The sequence below is a fragment of the Sorghum bicolor genome, chromosome 2 (genome assembly GCF_000003195.3).
Source record: "Sorghum bicolor cultivar BTx623 chromosome 2, Sorghum_bicolor_NCBIv3, whole genome shotgun sequence".
NCBI classification, from domain to species: Eukaryota; Viridiplantae; Streptophyta; class Magnoliopsida; order Poales; family Poaceae; genus Sorghum; species Sorghum bicolor.
Genome location: NC_012871.2, coordinates 71,267,487 through 71,284,764, shown reverse-complemented (window position 1 = coordinate 71,284,764; position 17,278 = coordinate 71,267,487). Strand labels below are relative to the sequence as shown.

The 17,278-nt window shown below is 48.4% G+C and overlaps 2 protein-coding genes and 1 pseudogene across 3 annotated transcripts; 1 reads left to right on the top strand and 2 right to left on the bottom strand.

The window, feature by feature from the left end:
- Positions 1,851-3,908, bottom strand: LOC8083904. 2 transcript variants are annotated; one of them, XM_002460845.2, is made up of 2 exons: positions 3,380-3,908; positions 1,851-3,291 (listed from the first exon to the last, which is right to left on the bottom strand). In XM_002460845.2, the coding sequence occupies exon 2, from the start codon at positions 3,053-3,055 to the stop codon at positions 2,201-2,203; it is 855 nt and encodes a 284-aa protein (XP_002460890.1). In that variant the 5' UTR covers positions 3,056-3,291; positions 3,380-3,908; the 3' UTR covers positions 1,851-2,200. The 2 variants fall into 2 exon arrangements, with proteins under 2 accessions (XP_002460890.1, XP_021308441.1); XM_021452766.1 differs by having other exon boundaries at positions 1,851-3,284.
- On the bottom strand, positions 5,548-10,294 carry LOC8056374 (primary amine oxidase 2). Its single transcript, XM_002460844.2, has 4 exons — positions 9,336-10,294; positions 6,814-7,198; positions 6,604-6,717; positions 5,548-6,523 (listed from the first exon to the last, which is right to left on the bottom strand). Exons 1-4 carry the CDS (start codon positions 10,190-10,192, stop codon positions 5,747-5,749), a joined length of 2,133 nt encoding a protein of 710 aa, XP_002460889.1. The 5' UTR covers positions 10,193-10,294; the 3' UTR covers positions 5,548-5,746.
- On the top strand, positions 11,828-16,109 carry LOC8056373 (annotated as a pseudogene).

The window sequence follows — 17,278 nt, the reverse complement described above, 5'->3', positions numbered from 1 at the left end:
TATCTGATATACTAATGCGCAAACACATTGGTAAGAATGTGCAAGATGTTTGGAGCTGCACATTCAGGGAATGAAACAACTAGCCACCACCACAATGCTTTGGCAAAGAGAAAATCATTGGAATAGAAAAGGAAAGAAGATAGCCACCACTGCACGCAATGGTGTTGCTAATAACTAGGAACAAAATATGGTGCGGCTGATTTTCCCTAACTAAAATGCTATCTGCACCTACCCTCGTTTTAAACATGCGAGGCATGAAAATTGCAAGGACCGTTGAAGTGCAGGCACCATTTCTGGTTTTCTATCCTACACCTTTCATCAAAAGGTGTGTAAAGGTGAAAAAGGCATGATAACACGAAATCTGAGCACTCAACTTCTCCATCTTATCTAAATACCTCTTCTGATATACAAAAGCACATGGATATTAAGATGTAAGCTAGTCAACAATTTATCCATTAATGTGGTTTGTACTTGCTATTCTAGCAATGTGGTTTCCTGGTTTTGGACATCTAAGTTTCAACTTCTTCAAAGTTCAGTAAGACGTTTTTCCATTAATGTGGAACACATTGGGAGGGGAAATGAACCATGTACAGTGGTGCACACTTGTGAAATAAAATAACTGATTACCACCATTAGTTTGGCAATAACAAAATAATGGAATAGGTAATGAAGAAACAAGATAATAGCCATATGATGGCAGATTTCCTCAACTCTGTGCTGTTTCTCCTGAGCCTCACTTTAAATACCCAAAGGCATAGCAGTTATGAAGATTTAGAAGTGTGGACAACAACTCTCAAAAAAAAAGTGTGGACAACGTTTTTAGTATTCTATCATGGACTGACCATCAGAAGGTGTAAAGGTGAGGCGACATGATAACAGAAAATTTGAGCACTCAAATCCCACATCCTATCTAAACACCTCTTCATATATAGAAGATCATATATGAATATTCAAAATCAAATTTTCCATGTTAGAATTCGTCTTTCTTCACTCCGAGGAATGTCCCAACAAGTACTCTGCAGCGCACGGCCATGCACGCTCAAATTGGTGGCTCATATGATTACCATGAGCGCTTAGATCAGGTGCAGAACGGCGAAGCGTGCCACCCGTGCTAGTACAAGAAATGGCATATATAACTGATTATTACTACCATTACACTTTGGCAAAAATAAATAATTTAATAGAAACCCAAAAATCAATAATCACCATTATCTTTTATATAACGATGCCGGCTTGGTGCAAAATCTGCTGAAGATTTTCCAACGAATGCTATCCGTACTTACCCTCATTTTAAAATTGCAAGGAACAATTATTGCAAGGCCCGCAGAAGTGCAGGTATCATTTCTGGCACTCTTGGACATTTGATCAAAAGGTTTAAAGCTGATAGCATGAAAAAACAGAATATGAGCACTTGAGTCCCCCCATCCTATCTAAATACTCTCCTGCTATATCAAAATTATATGGATATTAAAATCTCAACTTGTAAACTTACCACAATATACGTTAGGAACATGAAATCCTTTTACAGAATATTGTTGGACGTGTTGGAAAGCTGCATTTCTAGCCTTGTTATTCTATTTTTATCACTAGCATATGTTGGGTTTGGACATCTAACTTTCAGTTCTCAACTGTACCCAGTGATCCAGTTAGTAAAGCTCAATTAGATATTTATCCATTAATGTGCAATATATTGGGAGGAAAAATGTGGAATGCTCAGAATTGCAAAATTATGAAAAGAACTGATTGCCACCGTTATGCTCTGGTAAAAACAAACAATGGAATAGATAGGAAAGGACAAATTTGCTATACGATGGCAGATTTCCTCAATTTGATGCCATATGTACTGAGTGTCATTTTAAACACATGACATAACAATTGCAAAGACATCATAAGTGTAGACATCATTTTTAATATTCTATCATGAACTTCTCATCAAAAAGTGTAGTCGTGAGACATTATGTTAAATGACCTGAGCACCAGAGTCCCACGTCCTATCTAAATTGCTTTGATGACATATCAAAGATCATATGCATATTCAAAATCTCAGCTTGTCAACTACGCTAGAACAACATATGTAACAAGCACAGAATTCTTGCAAAGGGCCTTGTTAGACTTGCTAGATCCTAGATTCCTACTGTTACTATTCAACATTCAGAGCAGAGTAGTTGAAGAAACCTGCCATCATGTTTCTGCCTAGTGCTTACTCAGTCTTCCACGCTTTTAGTATCAATGTGAAACCAAAACGATGTGCTTGAGCCTCCTTTTCATTCTGTGAGCATGTTCTGAACAAGGATTTTTCCATGGAGTGGCCTGACTGAAACAAAAACACGGCGCATCCATTCGAGGAACCAAATAGCCAGTCATGCACATCCCAGAGCACCTCCACTGGAAGTCCATCGACATAGATAGTCTGGTTCCCTCTGAATTTCCATGCCAGCCTCTTCACCTGCAACACTTTCTTCTTGCCAATCCTAATCTCTAAGCTGGGATCCCTCGCCCCTGCCGTGTCGCACTCTATGGAGATGTGATGAATCTGACCAATGTCCAAAAATCGAGCTTTCGCCGAATACACCTTCTTCGCATAGATGTGCTCCTTCCTAGCTATCATGACTGCATCAGAATGCAAAGCATCCGACAGAACCCAGCGATCCTCCTCCTTGCTTAGGTCACCCAAAACAAGGACAACTTCAAGATCATAGAGTAGAGCAACACGGAAGCCTTCGAGTGGCTCTGGCCCAGCCGCGAACTTTGCGGCTGACAGGTCCCAGATGATCTCCACATTGCCACTATCCAATTCCACGACCTTGGAACCCTTCCTCTTCGAGAACAGCCAGGGCTTCACCTCCGTCTTGCAGAGGCAACGGTTGGAGTAGTCATGGATGGCAATGGCGAAAGCCTGCCCCGACGCCACCTTGCTCCAGGTGACGGTGACCACGCAAGGCTTGCCGCGAAGGCGTGCCAGGTATGCACACTGCACCAAGTTCTGCCCACTTGAGGAAGAGGAATGCGCAACCTGAACGGCACTTTGACTTAGGCAAGATGCAAAATCTCTCATTGTGACGAATGTGACAGTTTCCCTCAGTGCGGTGTGGCTTTTCGACGAACACCACGTGCGCAACTGCCCTTTCTTTGTCAGGAGACTGGTTTCTGCATTTGGATTCTACTAGGACGCCTAATTCCTCCAAGGACCGAAGCAATCGTGGAACGGATCCGTCATCTTCTCATCTTTGCAGACGATATTATCCCGAGATAACCCCCGCCGAATGCACGCGCGTTCGTTCGACCTGAAAACTGAGATAGCAACAAATCAAGAACGCGGACCAGAAAGGCGCATCCTGTGATTCCCAACCCCCAACCAACGCGTAAGATAAAAACAAACCTTTTACAGGCGAAATCGAGAACCGCTAGCAGGCAGCAGCACAAGCCCAACGGAGGACGAAATCACCAGATGGATAGTGCACACGCCAAAGGAATAAGCACAACGAAAGGGGATGAAGAGGCGGACAGAGGCCAATCCAATGAAGGGCCGTTTCGCTTGCGTTTTACACCTGACCCCGACTAAAAGGAACTCACTCACCTGCTCCACAACACAACAGCGGTTCCCTCCCTCACCCTCAGCAGCAGTAAACTAGTGCCACTAGCAGGCGCGGCTCAGCACTAGCCTCTGCCCCTTTCCTTTTCCCCATGGTTTTAGCACGTAGCGGCGGCGTTGGAGCGGCCAAAAGCAAAGTGGTGGAAAGAAGAGGACAAGCTGGGAGGACGACCAGCACCGGTACGCGGTACGGGCGCGGCGTTGGGGAATGTGGGCAGCAGAAAAGACGCGGACGCCGGCAGATGCTGCTGCCGGGACGAGGTGCAGCTGCACTGTCCAATCGCTGTGACAGGTCGCCCTCCTGGCGGACATGACTACATGAGATCCGCTTCTCCCGGTGGGAGATCGTGACGCCCCGGTGTGCCCTCTGCCCCCCGTGTTAGGCCCTGTTTAGATTGGAGATGAAAATTTTTTGGTGTCACATCGGAGGTGTCGGAAGGATGTCGGGAGGGGTTTTTAGAAACTAATAAAAAAACAAATTACATAGCTCGTCAGGAAACTGCAAGACAAATCTATTAAGCATAATTAATCCGTCATTAGCACATGTGGGTTACTGTAGCACTTAAGGCTAATCATAGAGTAACTAGGCTTAAAAGATTCATCTCTCGATTTTCAACCAAACTGTGTAATTAGTTTATTTTTTTATCTACATTTAATGTTTCATGCATGTGTCCAAAGATTCGATGGGATGGATGAAAAATTTTTTGGTAGGGAACTAAACAGGGCCTTATACGGAAACGATTCGTGGTTCGTATAGCAGCGAGGAATTTGGGCGTGTTTAGATTGGGAACGAAAATTTGTTGGGTGTCACATCGGATGTGTGGGAAGGATGTCGGGAGGGGTTTTTAGAAACTAATAAAAAACAAATTACATAGCTCGTCAGGAAACTGCAAGACAAATTTATTAAGCATAATTAATCTGTCATTAGCATATGCGGGTTACTGTAGCACTTAAGGCTAATCATGGAGTAACTAGGCTTAAAAGATTCGTCTCGCGATTCTTAACTAAACTGTGTAATTAGTTTATTTTTTTATCTACATTTAATGTTCCATGCATGTGTCCAAAGATTCGATGAGATTGATGAAAAAATTTTGGGTAGGGAACTAAACAGGGCCTTTGTTAGGAGGAGGGTTCGGGAGCCCGGCCCAAGTAGGCGCATCCGGGACAGGCTTGCTGGTGGGATAACTGGTGGGCTTGGACAGGCTGATTTAGATGAAGAAAATCGATGGGTACAATGTTGCGGATCGAAAGAGCGACCCATGACGCCATGATTCATGCTTTGAGGTCTTTGTTTAGATGTTGTCAAATTCATCTTAATTTATGTGTGTGTTTTTTTAAAATATACAGGAGATCTGTGTATCATTATATTAAGAAAAAGAGTTTACAGTACAACCAACGCGCATCAAGCGCGCTAAGTGGTCAATAGCTGGACCGACCTAGCAAAAAAGTTGTGTTGATCGATATTACATAAATGAGTCAATCAAAAAGCGCTCGACGTCGTGTTCTACGAGTAATCCCGGAAGAGCTCGCACGCACGCTCGTTGAACGCTGGGAACAACGCGTTCAAGCCCTCCACCTCGCTCGACGACAAGGTTCCAAAACGCAGGGTGTCGAGTATCCCCCTCGATGTGGGCGAAACCGGTGTGGTTGACAGAGCGATCCCCAATCATTTGTTTAGGAGAACCTCGCTACGCATGAAGGCCGGAATGTGTGTCAATGGCTGGACGGCAGTCCGACTACTCCTGGGCTGGATAGGTGAGGGCCTCCTGACTGCCGAGGTGGGGAGGAGGGTGGCTCCCCCTCGATTCGCACTGATGAGATTTCGTTAGTTTTGGAGCTGTCGTCGCCACAACTATGTTGCCAACAAGTAGTTCTTGCTCGGATCAATTGATCTTTCTTAATGAAAGGCGAGTCAAATCAAATTGTTTAAAATTCTAGAAGCCAATGAAGGAATCTGAATGGAATACGGTATCTTTTTTTTTATTTCAGATTTTTTTTTTCATGATGTAATTTGGAGATTTATTGTACCAAGTTTAAATATAATCACCTCTTCCCTTTGCAAAAAAGAAAAAGAGAATGTTTCAAGTTCTCAACCAATTCATCAACTCGAACAGGGTTCGTGATCAGAGTTGCATTGCATTGCACGGGCACACGTCACCAGGTTGCATCGCACGAGCAGTTGGCGGAGGCGCTGTGCGGTCTGGGAGGTCTGATCCTGAGAATCGGGTTCCTCTCGAAGAAGTTGGACGGCCGGAGCTCGAAGCCGCCGCTGAGCGTGGGCATCACCGGGAAGTCCTCCTGGTAGGGTATGTGGTGCAGTCCCAGCGTGTACCACAGCACGATGTCCTCGTCCCTGATCCCCCTGTTCCTCCTCCTCCACGCCGTCAGGCTGTCGCCGCCGGTGCTCTGGTCGGCGTACAGCCCGGACGCCCACTTCTCGGCCTTGCTGTACGGCGTCACCCACACCTGCTTCTTCGTGTAGCTCGCCCGCCGCTGCGGGTAGTCGTCGTCGGCCAGCACGGACGCCGCCGTCGCCCCCGACGGGATGAGGCGGTACCCGACCTCGTGCCCCATCCGGGTCTTCTTGCCCGGGTTCACGAACAGCAGGTCGGCGGGACCGTCGGCGTTGACGTCCGCCTGCCCGTCGGACTCCGTCTCCGCCACCTCCCGCCGCACCGTCCAGTAGCTCCGCCTCGGCGTGTCGGCGCCGCCCGTGGCCGGGTCCCCCGTGTTGCGCCTCGCGGTGATGATGTTCTTGACGAAGGAGTTGTTGGTGCCGTCGATGTCCAGGTCCAGGTGGTACGTCACGTAGTGGTCGTGGTAGATGGCGAGCGTGTTCTCCGAGACCAGCGAGCCGTGCGGGTCCGCCGTGATCTCGTCGGCGTGCGTGTACGATGTTCCTTTCACCTCCAGGAGGCCGGTGAGAGACACCTGCGGGCATCGTAGTACGATTTCAGCTCCTTCAGACACAGCACAAACCATTCACTGCTTCAGAATTTCAGATACGTTACCACGAATTTGATGGAGCCGCTGGTCTTGAACTCCCAGTCCAAAATGTAGTCGTAGTTGCCGGGCGACACCACCATCCTCACCACCAATGTCACGTCAGGCCGGACCTCCGTGATCTGCACGCACCGGGAACAATCTCGCCGTCAAAACAAGGTGACATTTCGCGATTCAGATAGTGTCGATCGATGGCTAGCTGCTGCCTGCTTGCTCACCAATCGGTCCGGGAACCCGGCCTCGGTGTGGCGCCACGCAACGTCGCCGGCGTACCGCTCGAACACGCAGATCCTATTCTCGCCGCTGACGGGCTTGCCGTCCTGCCCGGCGTAGGAGCCGTCGAAGTAGGCGGCGTTGGCGGGGCAGTCGGCGCCGGGCTGGAGCGGGAACGCCCAGAGGCCCAGGCCGTACTCGCCGGCGTCCAGGAACGTGCGGTAGTACCACTCCTCCACCGGGTCCATGTAGGGCACGAAGACCTCCGAGACGAAGCCGCGGTACATCACCCGCCGCCGCGTGCCGGCGTCGGCGTCGTCGACCGAGGCCAGCGAGATCACCGTGCCCGCGCGCATGTCGAAGCCCACGTGGAACTCCCAGTTGGCCCACCTGCGGTGGTAGAAGATTTGGTCCAACGCCAATTTTCATGAGTTTTGTAAAACCTTTTGATTTGAAATTTCTGCGAATGACAGACACAATCTTTTTTCCCCCAAAGCAAACATAAAATAGTACTCCCTCCATTTCAAATTATAAAATATTCCAAGAATCGTGGAGAGTCAAAGAATTTCAAGTTTGATGACCAAAATCACAGAGAGAGTTAAAAAGATTTATGACATCAAATAGGTATACTATAAAAATATAGTTAATAAATAATCTAATAATATTTATTGGACATCATAAATGTTATTTATCTTATCATATATGTTTGATCAAACTTGAGATGGTTTGATTCTCCAAGATTCTTAAAATGACTTATAATTTGAGATGGGAACATCTCCAATCGTTTGGTAAATTTTGTTTCTCAAATCTTGTTGTTTGCCAACTCATAAAACAATACAGAGAGAGAAAAAAATCTCATCTCTAACAGTTTGGCAAATTTCGTTTCTAAAAACTCAAAAGTCCGCTAACAAAACGAAGAGCTCCGCTAAACGAACGAAAAGCTCCGCTCAGCATGAGGAGAAAGACCGATGCCAAGTACGGAGCCCACGCATATATTTGCGTGCTAAATATGAAGATATGTCAAGTTAGAAAAGATCGAGAATTGAGATGCCGAACTGTTGGAGAGAGTTTTTTTATTCTACTAAAAAATTATGGATGAGAAATTATTTGTTAAATTGTTGGAGATTCTCATGATCACTATTGATTCTCTTACATATATTATAAGTTATTAGTATAGGTATCACCGTTTTTTTTAAATGTAGGTACTACAACTTTAAAAACTCAGTTGCAATGATCTTGATAATGACCTATTTAATTATCTATATAAAAAGAGTAGTTGGAATAAGATAAGGACATTGATGGAGACCGGGACTCTGAAGCCCGCCAAATTTAATAATTGCCGGGGTCTTTCTCTCTCTGTCGCACTCGAGTGTAGTATAATGTATAGTGGTCCTTGTCATCAACGTGGACATCATGCAATCCAAACACCACTACCAAATACCTTAGCTCTTTTTGAAATTCGGTGTGGCATAGCGTGCGGTTGACATTGCAGAGACTGGAAGCAAACCAAACCCTTATTTGGACAATTGCTATCCACATGAAGCCTGCTATCTATATGGCGTATCATCCTATCATCAGGCAGCGTTTCAAGTTCGAAATGCACCGAGAAATTTTCAATTGCAAAAATATGAGACCAGTCCACGTGGTGTGCTTACAGTGCAAAAATATTGTGAGTTGGCTTTTGTGAAAAATGTCACAGTATAAGCAAGGCCTTGTTTAGTTCGAAAAGTGAAAAGTTTTCGGTACTGTAGCACTTTCGTTTGTTTGTGACAAATATTATCTAATTATAGACTAACTAGGATCAAAAGATTCGTCTGTGATTTACAGCTAAACTGTGTAATTAGTTTTTGTTTTCGTCTATATTTAATGTTTCATGCATGTGCCACAAGATTCATGTGACGGAGAATCTTGAAAACTTTTTGATTTTTAGGGTGAACTACCAATTACTCGGTGCAAACTGCAACTGCATGTGCAGCCCTCAATCTACTTGATTTGAAACTTGAGGGGGGGTGTTTGGTTGGATTGATAAAGTAGTATGTTCGTCTTATTTAAAAATTATTGTCTAATTATAAACTAATTAGAGTTAAAATATTTGTCTCGCAAATTAATCTCTAGCTATCACTAGTGCAGCCGGTCACTATACTAACGCCCCTGTTTTTTTGTACAAGCGGTTCTCACAGACCACGCGCCAATGTAAAGAAAACGGTGGGACTAGAGAAATAAATCGCATGTGTAAAACAATTTCTGCAGCCGGTTAACTTTGGAAACCGCTTGTGACTGTATATGTTATCCACCACTACAAATAAATTTTTAGGTTTTTAGTCACAGCCGCCTGTGTTTGGGCGGGCCGGTCAGTTGGGTGGATGGAGCATACGCACGCGCGAGGGCTTACTTCTCACGTCTATTGGGCAAACGAGGAAACCAAACAACCCATGCACAGAGCAAGCAGGCCGTTTAAACTGCAAATAGACGGAGCTAACAACGCCTTTGCTACACTACTATCAGCAGAGTGCAGAGTTTGAGTTACCTGACGACGTGGCCGTCAATGTGGAAGCCCCTGCCCTCCGGTTGCACGGCGACGCCCGGCGCCGGCTGCAGCCCAGCGAGCGGCGGCCCAGTCTTGCCCGCCCGGTAGTCCGTGCCCTCGGCCTTGGGCACGGGGTACGTCACCCGGTCTCTGTACCCGACGATGGCCATGGCGTCGAGGTCCACCACCATGGTGACGCCCTCGATCGGCCGCGCGTAGAAGTTGGCCGTGGGGCCGGCCACGAAGCACAGCATCTTCGCCACCCGCTTATTCGCCGTCCCGTCGCCGCCGCCGCCGCCGCCGAACCAGCCGACGGGGAACACCGCGCAGAGCACGTCGTCCATGTCCACCCCGCGGCGCCGCACGGAGTCGACGAACGGCGGGTACGCGGGCGGCAGCGCCACCGCCGCGAACTGCTCCTCGAGCGTGAGGATCGGGAAGCCCGCGCCGCGGTGGATGGCGTGGGAGAGGACGGTGGCGGAGGTGGTGCCGTTGCTGCTGCTGGCGATGTCCACGCGGAGCTCGTGGGACTGCTCGCCCGCGCGGGCGATCACGAGCGCCCGTCGCGGCAGGAGCGGACGCGGGGAGGACGAGCCGCCGCCGCCGCCGTAGGCGTAGGCGAGGACGTCGGGCTTGTCGGGCTCGTCGAGGCCAACGTAGTGGAAGGTGAGCGGGCGAGCGGGGACGAGCGGGGAGGCCAGCACAGCGTCGCGGACCGCCGTAATCTCCTCGGGGGTGAGGGGGTCGAGCGGGTGGGGGTTGGAACGGGAAGAGGCCGCCGACGCCGCGGCGGTGACGGACAGCACGGCGGCGAGGAGGAGAGGAAGCATAGCTGCCCGGTGTGACATTTGGACCATCTGTTGAATGGCGAGTGATGAGAACGGACACAAATCGCTGTGTGACAGTCCGATTGCTCCCAATGCTATAGCACGTGTTAATCGAGTCGCCCTCGCCCCCACCGGCGCGGGCCGCCCCCATCATTGCCAATTTGCCAGTATAGTTCACTTTGTGAACAGGAAAGCTTTTCGTGAGCTAAGGCCCTGTTTAGATTGTAGATGAAAATTTTTTGGGTGTCACATCGGATGTGTCGGAAGGATGTCGGGAGGGGTTTTTAGAAACTAATAAAAAAACAAATTACATAGCTCGTCAGGAAACTGCAAGACAAATCTATTAAGTATAATTAATCTGTCATTAGCACATGTAGGTTACTGTAGCACTTAAGGCTAATCATGGAGTAACTAGGCTTAAAAGATTCGTCTCGCGATTTTCAACCAAACTGTGTAATTAGTTTATTTTTTTATGTACATTTAATATTTCATACATGTGTCCAAAGATTCGATGGGATGGATGAAAAAATTTTGGATGGGGAACTAAACAGGGCCTAAGCAATATCGATTGGCAAAAAAAAAAATCTTCATTTATTTTACATTTCAGAAGGGCCAAAAAAGAACATTTCGGCAATTTCATTTTTATTACATTTTTTTATTAATGTTAAAAACATAAGAAGAGTTTTTTTTCAGGATGTTTGTTTGTTATATGTTTGAGGCATTCACAGTTTCACTCTGGTACTACGTAACTACATGACCATTGCACATATACGGTAAAATAAATTTTGCATCTAAAAAACACATGCCTTATGTGTTCTCATCCTTGCCTAACAACATATTTGATCTTTGCCTCTAAAATAAATTCTGCTCCTTTTTCTCAAGGCTAACAACATCTTTTTCTCAAGGCTAACAATAACATATGCCAGGATTAGGCATGCTCTAAGATAATTCAAGACTCAAGCTATGAAATCAATATCTTTGATGGTATGGTACTAGTCTATCGGAGATAACATATGCTAGGGTTAGGCACGCTAGAGTTTTCAGATTGGCCCGATGTGCAGGAACGACTGCGTCTAACACTATTGCCGACTGTTTTTTAAGACATCATTGGAGGGGTGAGAGTTTCAACTGAATAAATTTTATTGGTCTTGACAAGCAAGTACACGGAGGTGCTAGGAAGGCACAAACAAAATGTATGCAGGTTTACATAAATGCACGCCATGTGAGGGCTAATATGGAGTAAAACAAATATTGTACCACTACCGAGTGCCGAGGGAAGCGTTGTACGTGTTGCGAGGCTGGGGTTCTTCTTGATCGCTTTGTACAAGGTTCCACAACTTCCCCCTTGTTGATCACTCTGTACAATATTCTCGTCGCTCACGCTCGAGGAGTAGCTCGCGGCGCAGACCCTAGCACTGACCTCCCCGTCGTTCACCGAGTCCGTGCGCCGCGACGAGGTGCGCATGGACGACGTAGTCTGTTTGGTCCTCCCTATCAGCTGGTTTGGCGCCCCGACGGGCTTGGCGTCGGCCACGGCTGTTAGGAGGCTAGCGAACATGCAGTGCTTTGTGGCCAACGAGACGGCCAACTACTAGGCACGACCGATCGAGGGCGCCACCATGGTGGTGGACCTAGCTTGAGCGCGTGGCCATCGTTGTTGGGTTCATGGATAGGGTGGTGTACCTGGTGCCCAAAGCCGAGGGCACGGACTATTGGGCAGGCAAGGCTGGCCCACCGCTCTCTAGGCCGGGGCCGGCGCCGGCGCTCGCCATCATGGTGCAGCCACATAGCAGGGGCTTCCACATAGACGACCATGTCATCAGGTAAGCTGCCATCAACTAGCCTTTGTATTCTCATGCAATTGGATCGTCTGTGCATAGAAAACACACTTTTTCAAAGCACCTCATACACGTGACTATGGATAGTTACATGGACAAGAACTTTGCATCGGGCGCCATGTCTACCTAAGAAAACACCTCGATGACATTGTTTTGCTAGTGAGAATAACATGGACCATGTTGTGGTGGGCTACTTGACGTCTTGACCTCAATTAATTCATATAAAAATGACATACCACAACATCAATCTAGACAAAGTCAAATGCTACTACAATGGATTTGTTTCTCTACGCATCTTACTCTCTCGACACGCTATCACCACCCACCGCCCCTATGGTGTGGTAGGGTCTCCCCGAAGCTCTGCCACTATGGTCGCGGCCGTGGAGCTCCGGCAAGGCCCTACCACGCCTACAGTGACCTCTTTCCTTCTCCTCCTCCCCTAGTGCCCCCACTGATCTAGCCCAGCGGATGCTAGCCTGCCACGGCGAGTGCTCTACCATGGCTTTATGTCGGAGATGTTCGTGTCGTACATGGACCCTGAGGAGGAGTGGTACGCCTATACGTTCTTGTACGCCAGCGAGTACGACCTAGGGCTCTAAGCCTACCCCATTAGTAGAGAAAAGGCGTTTCATCTTTGAATTTACTCCCGGTCGGATTTTAATTTGGGAGTGATAAGAAATTTAGTCTGGGTTAGAATCACCAACCGAGATCCCCTGGCCAACGGATAATACAACAGGCCGGGCGGCAACTACCTGTCCAATGTGGCATTCTCAGAGGACTACTACGCTGACCGGGACGACTTCCCCGTCAAGGGCTGGAATATGATGTGTGTGTTCGAGCGGCACACCGGCAACGTCGCGTGGCGTCACACCGAGTACGCTTTGCCGGGCCAGTTGGTGAAAAAACACCCTCAAACTCTTAAGCAACACAGAAGATCAGTTAAGTGACAATGTGACATGGTCTTCTGACGTGATTCTTGGTGCAGATCACATAGGTCTGGCCGCATGTGAGCTTGATGGTGAGAATGGTGGTGTCAGCCGGAAACTATATGACTATATCGACTTCAATATTAGAGTAAATCTATATATATATACCTAATAATATACTAAAGAGGCAAAATTTCAGCCTCAAATTTCGTCTGGAGTAACATTGGAGTCTCCTTGTCCTGAACCAGAAAGAGAAACAAATAGAGAGACACAAAAATCCAAACCCAAATTAATCAGATAAAGATTCGAAGAGGGTCACGCCTCCACGGCACCTGCATCACCAGCCAGGTCTGCTTGTGCCGCCGCCTCGGCGTTGGCCAGCGCACCAGTGCTGTCACCTCTCCCTAGAGCGTGCATCAAGATGCGCCCGCGCCACTGGCGGTCTTCCGCGCACACCGGCAGGCGCGCATTGCCTCCGCAAGGCTTGGTCAAGCTTGATTCGCAATGGAGGAAAGGAGGAGCAGGGGGGAGCAACGACCGCGCCCACCAATGGAGGAGTGCGAGGGAGCGATGGCCAGATGGGTGAGCGGGCAGGCAAGGTGCTCTGGCGCTGGGGATCAGCCGTCGCACGGGCGAGCGAGCGACTAGCTTTGTGAGCTAGCAGCGGCCATGTTTTGTCGTATGTCTTGGACGTGTGTCCTCCTTTATTAATCGTATTGAATAAACATGAACACGAACGTGGGCTAGGGCAAAGGCCCAACATTTACCAACTGGCCAAGGACAACACAATGTCGTAATAATCAAGATTCTCAAAAAAAAAGAGAAAAATAAGATTTCTATTTTCTATTTTGTTCAAAAAATCATTGTGCTACATAATTATAATAAACGAAAAATAAATATTTAAAATAATATATAAATATATACCTCTATATAAATAAATAATATTAAATAGCTAAAATTTATGCTCTTCTTTTGGAACGACCCTCTCCTAATAACTACGTAAACCACTTTATAAAATACCAAAAAGGAAACATGACTAAAATAAAGATTCGAAATCGAACATCATGGATAGGATATTAACTCCATATCACCTCAAATCTTCCTTAGGGCACTCCTAATACTAGAAGCTATACTCATTAATTTTTATAGACTATATATATAGAAACTATGGTCCCAATGGATAGTTTCTATAGAATTCATTCTCTCTCCATTCTTAGCCATTCACATCACTTCATGTCTTGGATTTTGTGTAGACATGGTTTCTAACTTAGACCCAGTTTCTATGATTTTTAATCTTTCTCTTCAATAACTACATTGCCACATCAGCAAAATACTTAGGTGGCACTGCAATTAATGTCTATAGAAACCACGATGGTTTCTGCATTGAGAGTGCCGTTACGATCACAAATACAACACGACCAATCTAAATTGGACATATATCACACAATAAACCGAATCAAATATTAAATAATGTGAGACCACCGGTGCACGAGCAACGCAAGGCCAATGAGCCACAAGGACATTGAGCCACCGAGGTGCCTAGGCTTGGAGTGGGCAAGGGAGTGTTATAGAGGAGCCACCAGGGCACATGGTTGTTGGTCCATGGGCGATGCAAGACCATCGAGACACGGAGCTACGAAGGAATTGAGCATGAGGTGCCACCATGGCCATGGAGCCACCTAAAATCCTGGCCTTGTTGGGGCATGGGGCCACGAGAGACATCGATCGTCATCCGTCGGGACATGGGTAGCATAGGGCCACCGATGCAGATATTGGGATGAGGAAGCTTCGCCACAAGGCAGATATGTAAAAAAGATAGATAAGTGAAAGGATGGAAGAAAAATAAAAAAAAGAGAGAAAACAAACAAAAAAGAGAGAAGAGCATTGCGGACATATCACCTCATTTATTTACCATGAAAAGTTGTTTTACCTAACATTTTATCAAAACAACTTCCACTCCCATGACTACCCATACACAAGTTAGAGTAGGATGTGTCTTGGCAGAGTGTGGAGTTTATTTAATACCAAGACGAATTCTGATTACACGATAAATCGTATCTGTCCCGTTGCAACGCACGGGCATGTTTTGCTAGTAGGAATAATACCACACTATGTACCCACCTAAGATGTTAGTCCTATGTATTCTATATAATTAGCCCATAAAGTCTACTGCAATATATATAATACTCTACCAAATTATATTCTCATATGCTATCAATAATGCAACACCGGCCGGGTATCCCGCCACCGGCGGTGCTGACACGCCGAAGCGGAGTTACTGGATGGTGCAGCGCGAGGTGTCCGACGGCCGACGGGCAGGTGGACGTCGACGCCGTGCCCGCCGACCTGCTGTTCGTCAACCCGGGCAAGAAGAAGGTTGGGCAACGAGGTCGATCGGGTACCGGCTCGATGGCGACGTCCTTGCTCGCCGAAAACGACTTAGCTCGCAGCGGCGGGCGGGCTACACAAAGAAGCAGGTGTGGGTGACGCCGTACAGCAAGGCCGATAAGTGGGCGTCCGGGCTGTACGCCGACCAGAGCACCGGCGGCGACAGCCTGACGGCGTGGAGGAGGAGGAACAGAGGGATCAGGGACACGAGGACATCGTGCTGTGGTACACGCTGGGCCTGCACCACATACCGTAACTTGAAGATAGTAGGCTTCCCGGTGATGCCGACGATGGATCAGCGGGCGGCTTCGAGCTCCGGCCTTCCAACTTCTTCGAGAGGAACCCGATTCTCAGAAGCAGACTACCCAGAAGGCACGCTCACTCCGCCAACTGTTCTTGTGATGCCAGATGATGTGCTCTTGTCTAAGTGTAAAAATCAGGTGTAGATTTGTAAACGAGACCTTTGGTTCTGAAATCTGAATCCAGGGAGAACTCGGACAATAGCAGCTCTATTTCGGTTCAGAATTACAATTGATACCTACTCCTAGTAGGGGTTCCTTGTTGCCGCTTCTGTCTCGATCTTTTTCGTCATTATATTGGGGCACTGAATCTGGATCCGAGCTGCAGCTGGACAGAGAGTCCCGGACAGTAAAATAAAAGTGATCGAAACCACCATCGGTACGGTCACCAAACGGCTTGTCAAGTCGTCAAGCCGGCGGCGAACGCCAAGGTTCACAGGACATGGCCTCGAGTGACGAACGCCGGCGAGCGAAACGCGCCCGAACGCACTTGTCGTCGTACAGGGCTTCCAGACGAGCCCACACGCTGCACCCTGACCCTGACTGGTAATACTCTCTCCATTAATTTCGAAAACATGCATGCTCTCTTGTCTTCCTCTCCGGTGATCATCTCTGCAACGACATGCATGCGTGCATGCAGGAGGGACTGGGCGAACGATCTGAGCGCGGGGCCGGCGGGGCTGATCGCGGAGCGCGTCCTCTCCAACGACGTCGCCGACTACGTCCGTTTCCGCGCGGTGTGCAGAGCGTGGCGCGCGTCCTCCCCGGAGCCCCGCGAGCACGACGTGTTCGACTGCCGGTTCCACCCGCGGCGGTGGATCATGGTACCGAGGGTCTCCGGCGTCGGAAACCGGCGGTCCTTCTTGAACCTCTCCACCGGCGAGTGCATCCACGTGCGGCTCCGAGGCCTCCGCCACCGCCACTACCTCTTCGGGTCCACCTCCGAGGGCCTCGTCGTCCTGTGCCGGAAGGACACTCTCGTCGTCGAGCTCGTCAACCCGCTGACGGGGCAGCGCGCCGACCTCCCGCGCGCGACCTCGCTGCTCTTCCCGAGCACTACATCTACATCTACATCTACATCCATGGCGCACAAGATAGATGATGGTTTCCGAGTGAGGAGCGCTGGCCTCGCCGGCGACTCGACGGTCGCGCTTCACTACGGCAGCGCTGCCATAGCCGTCGCCAAGCCCGGCGACGAGTGTTGGACGCAGCTGGGACCCGTCGAAAACTTCAAGTCTGCCATGTCCTTTGCAGGCCGCTTCTACTGCGTCACCTTCAAGAACATCTTGGTGTTGGAAACGGCCATGGCGGCGAACCGACCGCCGGAGCTGGTAGTGGCTCTCGATTTCAAGCGTGGGTTTCTTTGGTCAGACCTGGTGCACCTAGTTGACAAGGAGGGAGAGCTCATCCTTGTTCACTGTGTCGACTATCCCACACGCGATTATTTCGACGGATGGTACTCGGCGTACCGAGTGAACCTGGAAAAAAGAAACATGGTACCCATGCCTAGGTTAGGCAGGCACACCTTGTTCATGGGCATGGATCGTTCACTGCTCTCGATGATGAGCGAGAGGGTTTCTCCGTCCGTCATGGCGAACATCGTGTATGTGTGCTATAAGTATGACAAGAGGACTGGCCGATCGAAAGTTGTGGCCATTGACCCCG

What these genes read in the sequence shown, in the direction of transcription:
- LOC8083904 (XM_002460845.2), bottom strand. Translation starts at nt 3,055, where the DNA reads ATGAGAGATTTTGCATCTTGCCTAAGTCAAAGTGCCGTTCAGGTTGCG.
- LOC8056374 (XM_002460844.2), bottom strand. Translation starts at nt 10,192, where the DNA reads ATGGTCCAAATGTCACACCGGGCAGCTATGCTTCCTCTCCTCCTCGCC. An exon ending in ATTGACGGCCACGTCGTCAG is followed by an intron (nt 7,199 to 9,335) that starts GTAACTCAAACT and finishes CTACCACCGCAG; the next exon opens with GTGGGCCAACTGGGAGTTCC. An exon ending in GCGGCTCCATCAAATTCGTG is followed by an intron (nt 6,524 to 6,603) that starts GTAACGTATCTG and finishes CGATGCCCGCAG; the next exon opens with GTGTCTCTCACCGGCCTCCT.